General features: G+C 43.6%; 2 protein-coding genes across 4 annotated transcripts; one reads left to right on the top strand and one right to left on the bottom strand.

The window, feature by feature from the left end:
* The first annotated feature begins 1,304 nt into the window (after positions 1-1,304).
* On the top strand, positions 1,305-9,031 carry impdh1a (IMP (inosine 5'-monophosphate) dehydrogenase 1a). Its single transcript, XM_076733366.1, has 16 exons — positions 1,305-2,232; positions 2,915-3,013; positions 3,651-3,699; positions 4,288-4,389; positions 4,533-4,607; positions 4,744-4,950; positions 5,095-5,182; positions 5,292-5,491; positions 5,643-5,733; positions 5,845-5,940; positions 6,158-6,301; positions 6,503-6,644; positions 6,746-6,889; positions 6,989-7,072; positions 7,255-7,271; positions 7,402-9,031. The coding sequence occupies exons 1-16, from the start codon at positions 1,997-1,999 to the stop codon at positions 7,503-7,505; spliced, it is 1,878 nt and encodes a 625-aa protein (XP_076589481.1). The 5' UTR covers positions 1,305-1,996; the 3' UTR covers positions 7,506-9,031.
* Positions 8,452-15,915, bottom strand: prrt4a (proline rich transmembrane protein 4a). Of its 3 annotated transcripts, XM_076733365.1 has the most exons (4): positions 15,615-15,915; positions 14,446-15,288; positions 12,140-12,401; positions 11,502-11,645 (listed from the first exon to the last, which is right to left on the bottom strand). In XM_076733365.1, the coding sequence occupies exons 2-4, from the start codon at positions 15,173-15,175 to the stop codon at positions 11,630-11,632; spliced, it is 1,008 nt and encodes a 335-aa protein (XP_076589480.1). In that variant the 5' UTR covers positions 15,176-15,288; positions 15,615-15,915; the 3' UTR covers positions 11,502-11,629. The 3 variants fall into 3 exon arrangements, with proteins under 3 accessions (XP_076589479.1, XP_076589478.1, XP_076589480.1); XM_076733364.1 differs by having other exon boundaries at positions 8,452-12,389; positions 14,440-15,288; XM_076733363.1 differs by having other exon boundaries at positions 8,452-12,401.
* Positions 15,916-17,665: the final 1,750 nt, after the last annotated feature.

The following is a 17,665-nucleotide window of genomic DNA, read 5'->3' as shown; positions in this document are numbered from 1 at the left end:
TTGGAACAAACATGTTGCCATTGTTAATATTAGTCAGGAGGCGAAGTTGCTTGTTTTCTCCAAAGGGGGTGACAGCGGGTTGAGGAGAGAGAGAGAGAGAGAGAGAGAGAGAGAGAGAGAGAGAGAGACTGGGTAAGAGGCTTTTCTGGTTCAATCCCTCAGGAACTGTCACAAGCAGTCAGTCAGTCACCTGCAGATGATGGTGTCGAGGGCATCCCAGACAACAAATTACTCTCCTGTCTCACTTTGATGTACAGGTTTGTTGTTCATTATGCTCACACTGAATAATGGTCCAAACCAGGATCTGACAAAGATTTATGAAGACCTTACAAACCACCTTTCCGTGCATTCATTAACCTTATGTCTGTCTGGCGGCGGTCTTAAAACTGACAGCATTCACTAAATGTGAGTGTCTGTATGTGTTTATAAGCCTATTTTTCCTTAGTCATTCTTAACTTTTAGTGTAAAGAATCTAATACAATGTGGTGCTCTTAAAAGTTCGGCTGTCACACACAGACACTAGTATATGTCTCTCTGTCTGTCTGCCTCTCCTCTCTCTGTCTCAAAGGAGCAATGCTTGCAGCCTAACAGCATGCTGGGATTTGACCTTTGTCTCACTCACAGCTCTGTCTCATTGAGCTCTGCAAAAAAAGCCCCACACACCTCTAAACAACTGTAATCCTCTGAGGGGGAAAGTGTGTTCAAGTGTCATCGTGACCCATCCTTCTCTTTCTCAGTCCTATTGCTCTCAACGTCTACTTTTAACTTTATTTTCTCCTCAGGGGCAGTTACTTTTAAAGCAAAGTGTAGTGCAACACATTTAAGATCATATAGTCAGGGGAGGGGAGATGTCCTGAATACAAGTCCAAAGAGTTAGTGGTGTCCAGCATTCACAGTGAACAAGCCACAACAACAATAATATCTACAAATTACGAGGCATATTGAATAAATAGAATGTGACCACATTAACATACAAGGATGGTGAAGTCCATAGTCACCAGACATGGTGATTGATCATCATCCTGAACCACATCTTCATATCATATCATTGCTATGAGACAACACATTCAGCCAAGAGAATTACTATTAACAGCGGGGAACGTAAACTGAGAGCTAGAAGGCAAAACCTGATATTCACTTTCATCTTTATTTAAAAAAAAGAAAGAAAGAAAGTCAGGATGGCTTTAGCCTTCTTCCCACTGCGACTGAAACAGGTCAGCTGGTATACCTGCCTCACTCCACCCTACACACCCATCTCACCCCACCCCATCCTGTATTAATGCTTCCAATCCTCTTTGTGGGAGAGTGACGTCTGCTACTGTCAGAAACAGAGTTAAGCTCAGCAGGCATCGGGAGAACGGAGGGGAGAGAAGCTCCACAGATAACCAAGCAGCACTGCATTCTGGGCCTCCAGGGGGACGAATCTCTGCCACCTACAAGCAAGACCTGACTCTCCTCCCCAGTGGCTGCTAATGCCTCCAGCCTGGGAACATACAGGTGTAGTCAACTTCATCAACAGCTAAAAACTCTGCACCCCTGCCTGGGGGGCGTTCATGGCCTCAGACTCCAAGGATTAGAGCTGACGAACTGGAATACAAACTCTCCTCTGGGCAAACAATATTATTTTAAAGGATTTTTGTTGCCACTGCTTCTGCATTTTCCAGACTTTTGAAGCTTGATTTTGTCAACTCCTGAATTTCTGGCCATTTTGGTGTCACTGCTGCAGTGGCCACAAAACAGATGGCAAGACGGCTTCCTCCCATGTCAGGTGTGTCTGAAAGGTGTTTGTGTGAGCATGCACTCAAAGCATTGGGTGTTTATGAGTGCTTATAATTGGACAGCAATCTGAGTGTGTTGCTCTGTGTCTGTTGAGAGCTGTTGCTGTGACTTTGTTTGTGTGTATGAAACAAACCAGAAGTACTTGAAGAGAGTGTCTGTGTCTGTGTGTGAGAGGTGGTCGGCCCCTGTGGAGGTCGTAACCCTGGATTTCCTTGAGATGGAGGGTCATTGTTATGACCGGTTTGGAGAGGGAGAGAGGGACAATTACCAAATCGACTATCGGAGGATTGTAGGGGACATGGAACCAGCACGGCCGCGTATCTCAAACAGAGATGGGGAACAACCTCACCCCTATGGGGCCTATGCCCACCCAACGCCACATGGACATGGGCACGAGACTGCAGCCCAGCGATACAGCGCTACACGTATCCAAGCTGGATATGAACCAGAGAGGTCAGTCTCATACTCCTGCTCGCTCTTTCACCACACTGTGCAGACCGTAAGGTCATGTCCTTCTCTGATTTGCTGAAATGATCATGTGAAGCCTCATAACCTGCAAACACTGCATCTCCTGCAGCAGCTGAGATGTTTTCACTTTCTTACAGCATTGCTTGTGTGCTCTTACAAGCCCATTTATCGGGTGTCTGGTCAGCCAACTAAATCCTCTTACCTACTGTACTGCCGTCATAGGTGTATAGAAGGAGTCTTCATTGACAAGGACGGATTCCTTTTGTTAGCGTTTCCTGTCTCATCCCCAACATTTGTAATAGGATCTGGCCACAGCATGAGTGCAAGAAACAGAGGTCAAGAGAGAGAGAGGAAGAAAACAGCGTGCATGTTTTGCATAAGAGATTAATACCACCAGAAATAAAAGGCTGACTAAACGAACATGTTATTTTTAGAGACAATAGATTCATGCACACTGCTCGCAGTCATGGGAAGTAATGAATGGAGGATTGTGTTAAAATACTCAATAAAATGTTCATTAGAATATTCAATCTGTGACAACTACTATCAACTATGATTCAAATTCAAATCTAGTATTAACTGTATGGAGGTGTGAAGTTAGCGTCACCTATTCATTGTCATTGACATTTTTTGCTGTATCATGTGTGCATGTGTTTTTCTATTTCAGCATGGCAGACTACCTGATCAGTGGAGGCACAGGTTATGTCCCTGAAGATGGATTAACAGCACAACAGCTCTTTTCTATCGGTGATGGACTTACATACAAGTAAGAAACGCTAACAGATAAAAGAAGCACATGCATTTTACTGACTGATTTTACGGCCTTGCATATCGTACCATCATCCTACCATCTCGTCGTACTTAACACACTGACACAGATGCATGCGGACAGATGGTATGTATGCATGTGCACATACAGAAACACACATTCGAGTTATGCAATGTCTTCCATTAATATATTTAGTAATATCAGTGATGACACATCTGCTTGGGTTTTATAGGAGGATTATAATGAGTAATACTACTTTCAAGGATGACTTTGAGTGGTGTCACAGACGTTAAAAGCAGTGTGTGTTTGTGAACACATCAGTGTGTTAATGGGTGTCAGTGTAGTTTCCTTAATGGAGGCTATATGCGGGGGTTTATCGGTGTGCAGAGGATAACTACAGAACATTTCAGTGGGGTAAAAGGCAGACAGATTACGTCTGCTCACTGTCAGCTAAGTTTAAAAGTGTCGCTTTGTAGGAATGGATACGTGCTGTCTACTCATACACAAATAAAGCTACTCGATCCTCGTTTGGGATGGCGATTGTTACTTGTAATGTTACTTTTATTTATGTAACACTCCTCCAGTTCCTAAAAAGGAGGTTCTTCTCTCTGACCACTTGTGTTTCTCCTCTCAGTGACTTCTTGATCCTTCCTGGTTTCATAGACTTTACTTCTGATGAGGTGGTGAGTATCTTAGGGTGCATGTAATGTGTTTCCCCTGTTTTCCTCATGGCAATTCTAGAACGACATTTCTTTGGCCCATAAATGTTCATATCTTCCTATTCCTGACAATAATTCACTAGCACAGACAACGCTTTGTTATGTTCCTTTGAGCACAGGGTTGTTTATTTGGCTTGCTTTGTTTTCGTCTTTGCAAGCTCTGCTGGGACGGTAAATTAATTTCATGCACGGGTCACATGGGTTATCGCTGGATAGCAGGTGTTCAAAACAGACACACACCTGCGTCATCTAACACTCAGCAGGTGAATTGTGCAACAAGTCAGACTCTAATGTGTCCAAACTGGCTTTAGGTTCATTGCACTGCAAAAATAAAAATAACCTCAACATTTGGCCAACAAATGTGCTGTCTTTGTGCTGCAGCTGCAACACTGGTGAGACGTTGTTTGTAGGAATGTATCATCGTATAGATTAATCTCCCAGCATCAATGCACACACTGGAGTAATTAAGAGTGAGTCGGAGCACATTCAAGATTGTCTTTATTAGTGTTACAAGATCATAAGCTGATGTTTCTGTTTACACCCCATTTTTAGGATCTAACCTCTGCGTTGACAAGGAAGATAACCCTGAAGACGCCTCTTATTTCATCTCCCATGGATACAGTCACAGAGTCATCCATGGCCATCGCCATGGCAGTGAGTACCAGCGCTGCACAACCTCACGCACATCATCCTGCTCCACATTGCCAAATGCATGAACAATGGAGGCCTTGGTGACTATTCAGTGTTTTCAATGAATGTCTTTCTCCCATGTCTTTTCTCTGACTGGCTGGTTTCAGTTGATGGGTGGGATTGGAATAATTCATCATAACTGTACTGCTGAGTTCCAGGCCAATGAGGTGCGCAAAGTCAAGGTAAGCTCAAGCCAACGAAGACTTGAACTTATGATAGACAGAGAACGTCATCTGTGACACTGCTTTAGAATATGTTGAAACAAAACAATATAGACCTTTAATTACTCAACTCTTGTATTTATGTTGTTCTTGCCAGAAATTTGAGCAAGGCTTCATTACAGACCCAGTGGTAATGAGTCCCCAGCACACAGTGGGGGATGTGTTTGAGGCAAAAATACGCCATGGTTTCTCTGGGATCCCTGTTACGGAGACCGGAAAGATGGGCAGCAAGCTGGTTGGCATAGTCACCTCCAGAGACATAGACTTTCTGTCTGAGAAGGACCATGACAGACCACTGGAAGAGGTGTGTGTATAACTGATGTGTTTCTGTGTGCATGTGCATGAGAACATCATAAATTCAGCAATCATATAATATCAAATAAGTGGGGGGTATATTGATGTATAAGTATGTCACTGTTTGAGTCAGTTTAACCTCTTTTTGATTCAGGCAATGACAAAAAGGGAAGATTTAGTTGTTGCGCCTGCTGGAGTCACGCTAAAAGAGGCTAATGATATACTGCAACGTAGCAAAAAAGGTAAATCTGTGATGTAGGTCACCACTGTAGAGAAAAAGTAACCAGTACTTGGATCAGATACACACTTGAGCTTTTTTCTTTCACTCATTTTCCACTCTGACTCTCCCAGGTAAGCTCCCCATAGTGAATGACAGTGATGAGCTGGTAGCCATCATTGCTCGGACTGACTTGAAGAAGAACAGAGATTATCCTCTGGCTTCCAAGGACTCCCGCAAACAGCTGCTGTGTGGCGCTGCTATCGGTACGAGGGAGGACGACAAATTCAGACTGGACCTCCTCATGCAGGCTGGGGTGGATGTGGTCGTCCTGGTGGGTTTTGACTGTGGTACAAATAAGCTTTCGGCTAGTTCATGATTTGATTCCGATGTCATAGCACATAACAGTCAAACAAATGATCATCCTCTTGATACGGTTGGTGCTTCATCTCTCATTGAAACTATTTCACCTTTGTTTTTTACAGGATTCCTCCCAAGGAAACTCAGTGTATCAAATCAACATGATAAACTACATCAAGCAGAAATATCCTGAACTACAGGTAGTTGGAGGAAATGGTAAGATCTCCTCTTGTCTCACAGCTCTTTACTACATTTGTGCTGTGAAAACTCCCTGTAAGCAGTTGTCTCCCACAGTGAGCTCTTTTCTGTGTGTCTGTCTCTCTCTAGTGGTGACAGCAGCTCAGGCTAAAAACCTCATAGACGCTGGTGTGGATGCCCTGAGGGTGGGAATGGGCTGCGGCTCCATCTGTATCACCCAGGAAGGTACAATAAAGAGTGCAGTACTGTGAATGCCAGCTGGTTGTAGATAAAACCTTTTATATCCAAAAGATTAAAAAAAGATGAATGGCTAATTGAGAAAGAGACACAAAATTAGTTGAAATGGGATAAACCTCAAACAGGGAGCATAATAATGTATGCATCTCAATTGTACTGGGGATATTTTGCTGCCACAACACCATATTACGCTCCTCTTCCCCAGTGATGGCATGCGGACGGCCCCAAGGTACATCTGTGTACAAGGTTGCAGAGTACGCCCGACGTTTTGGAGTGCCAGTAATCGCTGATGGAGGCATCCAGACTGTTGGACATGTGGTGAAGGCTCTGGCCCTGGGAGCATCTACAGGTAGAAAAATATGTTGTATTCTCCGGTTTCCTCAAGTCTTAAATTCTAATTATTCACAGTAATGTAATGGCACATTACGCAGGAGTCATGAGGAAGCATGGCTATTGATTGGCACTGTTTGTCTTCGCTGCTTTTTCAAAATAAAAGCAGCATTTTATTGCTTATTTATTGTTGTTGATTCTCTCATGTTTCTGCCCTCAGTGATGATGGGGTCGTTGCTCGCAGCAACCACCGAAGCTCCAGGAGAATATTTCTTTTCAGATGGTGTGCGTCTGAAAAAGTACAGAGGAATGGGCTCCTTGGATGCCATGGAGAAAAACAACAGTCAGAAACGCTACTTCAGGTGGGGCAGGGGGATTACAGAGGACCCTTGCTGTACAAACACAATTTGTCATAGTCACACACTTTATCTTTGCTCTGTGTGAATTGTGTTCGTGTGTCCAGTGAGGGAGATAAGGTGAAAGTGGCTCAAGGTGTCTCAGGATCAGTGCAGGACAAAGGCTCCATCCACAAGTTTGTTCCTTACCTTATTGCTGGTATCCAACATGGTTGTCAGGACATAGGGGCCAAGAGTTTGTCAATTTTACGGTAAGTGTGAAATGGTGTGTGTGCATGTTTGTGTGTTTAATGTAAGCTTTTATTGTGTAAGGATGTTAGGACATTATGTGCTGCGTGTCTTCGTTCCAGCTCGATGATGTACTCTGGAGAGCTGAAGTTTGAGAAGAGAACCATGTCTGCTCAGATGGAGGGAGGAGTCCATGGCCTCCACTCGTAAGTCTGACCCCTGGCCTCCAACTTCTGACACTACCCCCCTTCCTCTGCAACTTTTCTGGACTTAATATCTATTGTCTGAATATTTTGGAGGCAGATCTTTCCTCCCTGAAGACATGGCATTTATTTCATAACAGAAAGTCTTCTCTCTTCCTCTTTTCTTACCCATGCTATCACATTAGATATTCTTTTGTGCCATGTAAGTACATCCATGTGGTTATCACACCTCCATCCTCTTGTCATCTCCATCCAAGATTGCTATTGTAGCAGCGAAATGTGATCACAACACAGGAAATGGTTATACTCGTCCTTTTCTTTTCCATGCGTAGTTATGAAAAGCGGCTTTACTGAGGCGGGAGGAAGAGGAAACACTCGTTCAGGACCCAGTGTCCCGAGCCCAGCAGCTATGAGCAGATGCACCAGGCTCACGTGATCAAACTACAAATACAGAGCTGTCGCCGCTGTACAACATCCCCACCCTCTTGTTTTTCTCTGTCCCATGTCTGACCCCTTCAAAGGTAGATGAAACAACACACTTTAACCTGAGTCTAAGGTTTAAAATAGGGGACAAAGAGTTCATGTGCAGTTACGCCCATTATACGAACTCTTTATATGTCTTCTTCCTGCTCAGGCCAAGGTGTAGTGGGGGTAATTTACTCTGCAGATCCCTTCCTAAAAGACTGCACATGTCATTAAGTACTTCAGGAAAAGCTTATCATTGCTGATCTAATGAGAAGCCTATCTCCTCATTGGCCTATATTGCACCCTGATGCAGAGGAGTACACAACAAACAACATTTTTCCAGGAAATCAGACAGTCAGATACTTTATTTACAAAGTAAAAGACATGCAAAAAAAAAAGCATGAGCAGCAGCATGTTTTTGACATTATGTTTTAAATGTTTAACATTTTATTTCATTAAAGAGGAAAGTAACAGAAATGTAAAACAGCTTTAAGACAGCTCTCTGCTGCTAATGAAAGCAGACTACAGAGGTGTAAAACAACCCTAGAATTATATGCATGGTCACATTTTCTAGCCTTGTGTATAAAGCTTACTGAGCCAGAAGGAGACATACAGTGTAGTACATCCAGTACAACTATGCTCTCATTGTCTTCTTACTACACCAAGCAAGTTCAGTATAATTTCTCTGACAGATACAAGTTTGGCTTTTCCATGATGGATGCTCTGCTCTGATCATACTGCATGTAATCTCACCCCCAGCTGGTGAGTTCTGTGTTGTCTGCTGCAGTTGCAGAAGGGACCAAAGTTTAGCATCAGCCTTAATTCACACATACACATTTGTAGCAAGGAGTGTCTTAAAGGAGCGTCCATGTGGACTCTCCCTCTGGATTTTCCTCTGTTTGTCTTATTTGTCTTAGAAAATCCAGGACAACAAAATGTTTGAGTGACCAGACAGGAGACTGTTGATGCTTTACATTTCAGAAATCTGATTTATAATTCCATACAACATCCATGTTCTGATCTTCCATAATTTAATTTTGAAAGAACACATTATCAAGAACATGGCTTCTGGCTGTAAATAATAGAGCTATTTGTCTTTTTTCAGGCTCAGTATTAAAAAAAAAAATAAATAAATAAACAGTGAGAGTCAGTGGAGCAGGGTAGTAACAAACCACTTGCCCAACTTAGATTTATTTCTTTATAGATTTGTAGACAAAAAAGTTGATTTATCAGTTTTCAATGTGATTATGTATCTTTTGGGGAGCTACTCAGTGTTTTTGTTATTACATATATCGCTCTATGATAAAACTGTTTTGCAATAACTTGCAGCCAATTAAATGAGCTCTTGTGCTGGTTGACACCATTATGTGACAGCTGTTCTTACTTGAGGGTTACAGAAAATACAGAAAATATATTTGTCTTCTATCACCCACCCTAAAGCTTCAAAAGTATATTTATTGTAAATAGTGTTCAATAAAGATCAATTTGACAAGGTCAGTTTGATATTGTTTGACTGTTTTTTGTTATATCTCCAGAAATATATGAAGCAATAAGTGCCGTTGACCATCTTTGACCCCTGTGATAGGTGATTTTTCTCACTACAAGTAGGTGATTTTTCTCATTACCACTAGAGGGCAATATATCCATAATTTAATCACTTCAGTACTCATCTTTCATCCTTTGAGAAATGTCTTGAAGTGACCCCTGAACTTCTAACCTTAGCAATACACAATTCCAGTTTGCCACCCAGCTGTGACTTAGCAAGCAAACAAACAAAGATCATTCCAACTTTCACAGGACAGTTGGGCAAATAAAGTTTCAAATATTTGGTTAAGCAGGCAACACAACACCATGGAGAACAAACTTGTCCAGCATATACAGTATATCCAGGTTTATTACACCACACTGAGATAACATAAATAATGCTAAACCTGTGAGGAAAATACTACATGTCAAAATGTCTGTTCCCATGATGAAGCATAAATCTGTCAACTCTGTACACATCTTAATGGCCACCAAGGTGCTGATCATGTATTGGCAGAATATGCTTCACCATCACAAACAGACTGTCATTTTGTGCTCCTTCTGATAGATTAGATTAGATTTTAGATTTTAATATTTCCTCATATTGTTCGGATGTATGTGTTCATACAATCAGAATGGGGAAGAGGTACCAGGGACTTATCATATTATATGTTTTGTCCTTTTTGAAACCACAACAATACACCAGTGGTGTAAAATGAAACGTTTAAGCTAATATTGTTTGATCACTCCTTTATATTTCTTTCTTAGACTCTTAGAATTTCTCTCTGCAGGATAGCATCAGTTAACAAATATTAAAAACCTCCAGCTGAAGTATGCATAACTTCTTGATTGCATGTGCACTCTTTAGCAATAGATATTGGATCCTTGACATTCATGGATGTCTAACTGGAATGAGTATTTAAATTGGAATACTGCCACAATATCAAAAAAAAAAAAAAAAAACAACTGCAAAGAGACGAGCATATTGAAGCTGCTGAAGACAGCCTTTAAATTCAGGATTTCAGTATATCAACAGTACAGTACATCTCTAGAAAATAAGTTGGGTCTACATATTGTATTAATAATTTCATATCCCCTCTCAATAGTTTAGGTAATTATTTTCATTTGTGTAACTTTTATGATGTACAGTTGAATTCCTCCATTTAACCTGATTGGAGTCCGGTATTTCTGCACAACACCACATACATTACAACTGGACTCTTATAACTCTACAATTCAATGGTGTCACTGCAAACACTCAGAGCATCAATCTGTTTGCACACGTTGACAAACTCTGCCTGTACAGCCAGATCCCATTCCAGCTGTTTGCTTTCACTCAGATGTTTGGTCCCTGCCAGTCGTCCAGACCCATGACTGTCCTGAGAGGCCAAGCTCAGGGTCCGGTAACGCCTGTGGTAAGACAGGTGGGGAATTGCTCGTGGGAGGCTGCTCTGAGCAAAGTTTTGACCTCTGTTGGCCCAGGAATGTGAGCGCACCTTTCCTGTCTCCTTCGGATTGCTGCAAAGACCCTGGGTCGAGCCAGAGACGCTCCCTTTCCAGTCCCATTGCTCTGGTGACGTTGATGGCTTGCCGTGAGAGGCCAATGAGACATGTGGCTGGGAAGGTTTTGAACTGGACAGGGTGTTCTCTTGATCCACGTCTCCACAGGAAGAGGTTCGGAATAGGGCATCATCCACAGACCTAAGGCCTTGTTTTGACAAACCTTGGCTAGGAGAGCTCAAAGAGAGGCTGGAAGAAGTGTGGTTTAGCCTTGGCAAACCAAAGATACTGTGAGAGAATAGGGACTCACTGAACAGAGCCTGGTCAATGCTGCGGGACAAGTTTATGGGAGATGGGGGCTGCAGGTCCACAGTAGAGTCTGTCTCCATTCGTAAGCTATCTAGTGATGATAGCTGAGACTCAGCTGCATTTTTAGTCTTGTGCGGCGGGCTTGGGGGTGTAGGTAGAGGTAGTACAGTGTTCCTGGTTTGGCTGGACTTGGGGACACAATCTAGGCCATTTCCAGGAGGATCTGCCATTGAGAAAAGAGGAAGGGCCTCTGACTGTCCCTTAGTGATGACATTACAGACCACCACCTTTTCCTGCTTATCCTGGGACCAGGAGTCATGAGATGAGAGGACAGGAGAATTTGCAGCTCCCTGAGAGGGCAGAGTGAGCCCTCGAGAAGGGGAGCTGCAGGAGAGGCGTGACCAAGATCCCGGCCGAGGATGAGTTATGGTCTTAATAGAGGAGTTGCTGTGACAGAATAGAGGGTGTGTACCAATGAGAGACAAACCTAGACACACCCCGACCTCACAGAGCCTGCAACCTACCTGGTAGCCCCACCAGGGCCAAGGCTGGAACCCATAGCCATCAACCCCACCCAAGCCAAGAGCATGTAGAATCCCATAAAGCTGGAGGCCTCCACACCCTAACAGACAGAATGAAGCCCCTACACCAGCTCCTGCTGCCCTACCCCAGTCCTCCGCTTTGGCAAAGGGGCAACTTGCAGGTCGCATCACCTCAGGCGATCCTCCACTCTCTCCACTGTCATTCAGCCTGTAGATGTGCTTAGTGTCGACTTGGACTAAACAGTAGAAGATGAGGTAGGAGCATGAAAGAAAAACAGTGAGACATACAAACACACCCTGAGGGAAGAGCAGGAGCAGGGTGGGGAGGCTGTGGAAGAGGTGGAGCATGCAAACACATCCTAGAGAGACAGCAAAATGCAACAGGGACACACACAGTAACAGGCAAGGCTTTGGCAAGACTGAGAATGAGGTGGAATTAGCAAGTGGGAGAGAAAGACGCATGCGGGAGCGTAAGGAAAGAAGCAGGATGGCCAGGGAGAAAGCTGAGATCAAACAAGGGAAGGGAAGCTCAGAGAGCAGCAGAGAGCCAAGAGGGGGAAGACGATCTTGGTGACTGTAAGCATCATAGAGCAAACGAAAAGCTTGGATCCCTGCAAACGCAAGGAGGAACAAGTGCAGCAGGGTGAGGTAGGGGATTCCTGGAGGACACCGCAGGGGCAGGCCTAGCAAGCAGACCACAGAGATTAGGCCAAATACTGTGAAGACAGACCCCAGGCCATAGACGTGGGCTTCCCATGCAAATCCCCATGTGGCGAGGGCAGAGTTCCAGTCCGAATACAGAGGGACAAAAAGAGCAGGGCTGAGAACCAGAGAGGGGTGCAGGGACTCGTTGGGAGTAAAATCATCTGGGTAGGTGGGAGTCCAGGGCTGGTTTGATGTTTTGCAGGGTGTGGGAGATGTGTCCGTATTAGCATCAAGTGAGAGTGTGCCACTGGTCTTTAAGACATGCAGGTCATCATCTTTGGAGACATCTGTAAAGCAAAGGCAATTAAATGAAACATTACCTATAATCTCTTGTGTCAACAAAGAACCAAAAGGTAGAGTAAAATGAGGTCCCCCTCCACTCAAAAAGAATGTTTTTATTCAGGATGATGAATGTGCAGAGGCTGACACTAGAAGAATGTTTTGACAGTCACTACCTGAAAGTGGAAAGTTTATCTCTGCTCATTGGAAATCCAGTTTTAAAGAGGTGGCCTACGATCATGAACACTGAGAACTGACATGTCAGTAAAATAGAAGGCATCTCCTGTGGTGGAGTTAAACTTTGGAAATGACACATATTTGCATAATCATAGGTTCAGGATTTTTGAATGAATGAGATGGAGCAGATGTAAATTTGAGGATTTTAACAAGTTAATAGAACCATTTTGTGGAAAAACCACATCAGAAACACATTATTAGTTGAAGCACAGTGTTTTGTATACATCTTAAAACATAACAGACATAACTAACAACTTTCAGCTGACAAATGGAGAGTGCATCCTAACACACCCTAAAAAGGTGGTGAATATCCTAACAACTACCTGTAGACAAGGCATGTTAGCCTTACCATCAATAGCACGTCAGCATGCAGACGTTAGCATTTCACTCAAAACCATGCTGAGCCCAAAATGCAGCCTGACTTCACTGCTAGTGTAGCTCTGTACTCTTGATATTTCATATTTGGTCTTTAGTTCATAATGGGCACTTTTACTAATGATGGTATAATGTATATATGAAACCAACATAACAGTCTAACCAATGAACACAGGCCAAAGTAAAACACATCCACAGTCTATATTGTCCAAAAAAAGAACAGGGATATATCTGCCATGTGTGAAGCTAATCCATAATAAAACAGAGCAGGCTTGTAACTGGGAATGTCTAACTGGGTCACACAGAGAGCAGGAGCACAAGCACATACTGTAGTGTGTGTGTATGCATTCGTGTAAGAGAGAGAGAGAGAGATGTGTGTTGATTAGCCAGTATTGACCTCATTGCTGCTCTCATTGTGTGTGGCTATTATTAAGCATTGTCAGAAGGTTATGCTAACATTCATGTTGCGTCCTTTCAACCAGAATCTGCGGCAGTGCTTAACTTTCACATCTGACTATGATTGTGTAACCAATAAATAATAGAAGCATCTCATTCACTAGTGAAATAACATTCAGAATAAGCTGTGTGGAGCTACCAGAATCAGGGAACCTACAGGCTATAAATGGGATGTGTCCTATTTCTGGTCCTCCATTAGGGATGAAGTGATTGTGTCAATGCAGGAACAAGCAGTGAGAGACCTTTTAAACAAAGGATTTTCACTGTGTTCATCTTGACGTGTTGGTTCTCTTGTGATACAATTACAAGTATATTATTTGATACGATGATCCAACCAACAGGCTGGAAATGGTGTCTGGTATTAAATGCATTGGCAGATTGAGGAACGGTAATTTCTCACACAGTTCTGTCAAAGCCCTCCTCCCTCTATTATGGACAGAACACATCATTTGCTTTGACAAGTGAGTGCCATCGTGTGTGTGTGTGTGTGTGTGTGTGTGTGTGTGTGTGTGTGTGTGTACTGCAAACACTGCATGTGCAGGTGTGCACCACATTATCCAGTAACCTCTGGATGAGGGTAATCAACACTGACTGCAATGGGAAGTAAATGTTTGTACATTAACATGATAGTGGAGGAATGAGTGGGAGAACCTGTTTTTAAAGGACGGACAAGCCAGAGATGGGAGTGTTTTATGGAAGAGTTAGAGAGGGAATTTTGAGGAGAGTGAAAGCTTCGGGGAGTGAAGTGATGCAAACCATTCTGTGAATGTAAAACAACTGTGTCTGCCAGCAGAATACATATCACAAACACTGCAGTCACAAGTAGACTTGGAGTCTTGTAGATTTTATTTTAAGATTTAAAGGGGACAACACATTAAATCCTACCATTCACACCAGGCCATAAGTGACAAGTGTCAACTGTTACTGATGTCAGGTTAAGTAAGTGATTGATGCATTCAATTTCATTCAAGGAAGGACTCTTACCTTTATCCTCCTCAGTGCTGACAGTCTCCTCTTGCGTCTTTCCCTGTGTGATAACAGAAGGACCTGTGGTCCATCCCAAATTGCCAGCGGGTACTGGTGAAATGGGTTGCTCAGGGCTGGGCCCGGGTCCAGCAGACAGCTGTGAGGTGGAGTTCTGGCCTGATGGAAGTGAGCCAGACAGAAGAAAAGGTAACTGGCTGTCAGTCGTCTCATTCTGCGAGGCTGGAACTGTTGGCTGATTCTCTCCAGTCTGTGGAGAACGCAATAAAGATCCAGTCCTGGTCTCAGTCGACTGATACTTTAATGTTTGTTGTTCATGGGTAGGTTGAGGTTGTGTACTCTCCTTGGAGGTGGCATCTTCTGTAGAGCTGTCTGTGGGTCTGGATATGATAAATCCCTTCTCATTGGAATACAAAAGTGGTGTCTCTGTGCTCTCCTGTAAATCAGTGTATTCGCCAATCACACCTTGGCTATCTGATTCCTCAGATGTCAATAAAGGCCAGTTCAAAGGTAGACCCAGGAAGTCACCATCCTCAGGTCCAAACGCGGGACTCCCTGCTGCTAAACCAGATCCATGAGGTCTCTGTGACGGCTGTGTGAGACGTTGCACTGCTGTGTCAGAGTCTGGCTGTGGCATTTCTTTGACATTCTCTCCGGTAAAGGCTATGACATGAAGTGAGAGAGGCAAGGAGAGGGAGAGAACAAGATAACTATTCCAAAGAGAGAGCATGGCGAGGGTCTACAAACTCCACCGCAAAGTCACATGCTGTAGGTTTCGAAGGGGACTGTCCAGTCACATGTTTGGCAGATCCGTAACCTCAGGTGTCTGGGGTTCACATGCACCTGGAGAAAAAGAAAAGTAAATCAAATTCAACACACAATCAGGACAACCACTCATCAAATGCTCGATATTGCTAGGAATCTGCGATAAATAGCCTGAATCTCAGCACTTGGGGGGTACTAAAATGCAAATAGAGTACATGAAAAAGGTTCCAGTGAGGTACATAAAAAAACACTGTCTTGAAAACCTGACACCCTTTCTCCTTCAAAGTCCTGTGACATACACGCAGCACAAACATCAGAGTGCAAAGATTCATTCATAATAACGGCACGGGAAGAGACGTTAAGTCCCTGCTTGCTTGCAGTCGGTTTTGTTTCAGCTCTCTTACCTCATCAGTAGCCCACTCTGCTGCAGCCTCTTTAAACATATATGCTGCTCTGTGTCGCTGCATGCCTGCAGTCTCTCTCTGCGTAGCACTCTGTGTCCTTTCATACTCACTGTACTGTGCCCCTCTTCTCTCCATCAGACAGTCGACACATGGGACAGACCCCACCTCCTCGAGACAGCCCCCGTCGTCCCACACTCTGCCGCTGCACTGATCTGACAGTGAGTTTGACTGTTTGCACCATCCCATTCACCTAAATCTGAGGCACCATCCACACAGCGCACGTTTCTTTTATAGTTGCACAGCAGCCTTGCTGCTGTTTCTGCTACCTGCGTGCACTCACACACATCTCTCTGGTGTGCGTGTATGATGCACAGTATGTGATGTTTAGTACGAGGGTAGGAGAGAAGAAAGAGGAAAGAAAAAGGAAAATGCATAAATATGTCATAAGGGCCAAAGCTCACACATCAACCAGCACGCATGCAGCGCCCTGCACTAAAGTAACCAGTGCTGCAGATCAATACATGCCATTGAGTATAATTTACGCCTGATGCTGTGCCCTTCCTCTTAAAGTAGCCATCACATGAACAGCTCAGTCACTAACAGTGGACGAAGCAGAAGATTCTTTCAGAATAACACACATGCATAATGGATGATTGTGGTTACTTGTGTGTGTATGCAGTACCTCTGAACCAAATGAACAAAGAATTGCTAATCTTAAATCCATAATTACGACTCGTGACCTTGTTGCCATGTCAGTTACGGTGGCACGAGCCTCTGACATGAATGATGTCTCTCTGATGGTGCCACATTGCTTTCTTTCTTTCTTTTCGTCCCGACAATGTCATCAGACTTGTTCACTTGTGCTGTTTTCACCCAATGGGGGAAATCCAGTAGCCTCATGGCCTAATTCAATTCCCAAGGATGGTTCTAAAATAGACACTGATCCACATACCTTTGGATACTGTTAGAGTCAGGGTGTTTAAAGCACAGTCACACTTATATGCCGTCTCTGGCTGATGTAAGGATCTGAAAAGTTCTGCTTTAAACTCTCCACTGACCATTGCTGAATTAGCAGGGCAAGCGGTTTTTCAAGCCGGGATTATTGCAGTGTGGGCATTCTGCCAAGCACACATTGATTCTTCTTCTGTCCAAAGAATTTGGATAAATACGGATCAAACTGCACCCCAAACAACTCTGCCAAACATATATTTAGCACAAAACACAAAGACATACAGGCTGGTCCTTGCATGCCAAGAATAATGTTGGCTGTGACAGCAAATACCGCAGCCAATAATGAAGAGAGCAGTTTACTACCAGCCTGTGCACAAGTTCTGCTTGCAAAATAAAATAAGAATTAGATTCACACAAACACAGACTGAAAGACAGTCGAGGCTATTACACATTTCCGCAGTCAATGGTGAAGATAGGAACTTCCCGAGGGGTGTGGTTAACCGGCTGTCTGATGAGGACACAGGAAAGCACCAAGCCAGCCGTAACTAAAGGGACTGGAAAGGAACAATGACAGGCCAAACATATGAGCTCAGAGAGGGGGGGCGGCCAAATTATTGCCGCCTCACACTTGCTATCCTAATTCATCGGGCAACTGGTTTCTGTTTAGACAAATCATCCTCCAGCAAGACAAAGTCAGCAGGGACTGGGGTCCAGCTGGGAATGTGGACAGTCAGGACGATACAGAAACAAAGCTGCATAAGCAAAGAGGATAAAAACAAGTCACGGTCTCAGTTAGGATAAGGGTGTGGATAAGGTGAAGATGTAAGCTGCATATTGAGTCTGAGATACTAGTCTTTGTCGCTTGTCCTTGCACATCGTCCTTGAGGGGTAAGGGGTTAATGCACAGACAGTCACAGATACACTCACATGTCTTTGCACTGAGGTGACTGTTAATATGCCAATATCTATGGGCATTTTAAGATAAGACTTAATTGATTCCACACTGGGGAAATGGGGAATGCCAATATGAATAATTTTAAAAGCTTGAGAGAGCTCAGGACATGAAAACAAATACCAAAAAGGTGGCCTGTAATAAAAGC

This window comes from Chaetodon auriga, chromosome 6 (assembly GCF_051107435.1).
Source record: "Chaetodon auriga isolate fChaAug3 chromosome 6, fChaAug3.hap1, whole genome shotgun sequence".
Taxonomy (NCBI): domain Eukaryota; kingdom Metazoa; phylum Chordata; class Actinopteri; order Chaetodontiformes; family Chaetodontidae; genus Chaetodon; species Chaetodon auriga.
This window is presented reverse-complemented; position numbering and strand designations above follow the sequence as displayed.

Bases quoted from the DNA above. Each gene is read 5' to 3' on its own strand.
- impdh1a (XM_076733366.1), top strand. From the start codon at position 1,997: ATGGAGGGTCATTGTTATGACCGGTTTGGAGAGGGAGAGAGGGACAAT. The intron at 5,941-6,157 runs GTACAATAAAGA...CCTCTTCCCCAG, and splicing joins CATCTGTATCACCCAGGAAG to TGATGGCATGCGGACGGCCC. The intron at 6,890-6,988 runs GTAAGTGTGAAA...TCTTCGTTCCAG, and splicing joins AAGAGTTTGTCAATTTTACG to CTCGATGATGTACTCTGGAG.
- prrt4a (XM_076733363.1), bottom strand. From the start codon at position 15,175: ATGCTCTCTCTTTGGAATAGTTATCTTGTTCTCTCCCTCTCCTTGCCT. The intron at 12,402-14,445 runs GTAAGAGTCCTT...TTTGCTTTACAG, and splicing joins CAGCACTGAGGAGGATAAAG to ATGTCTCCAAAGATGATGAC.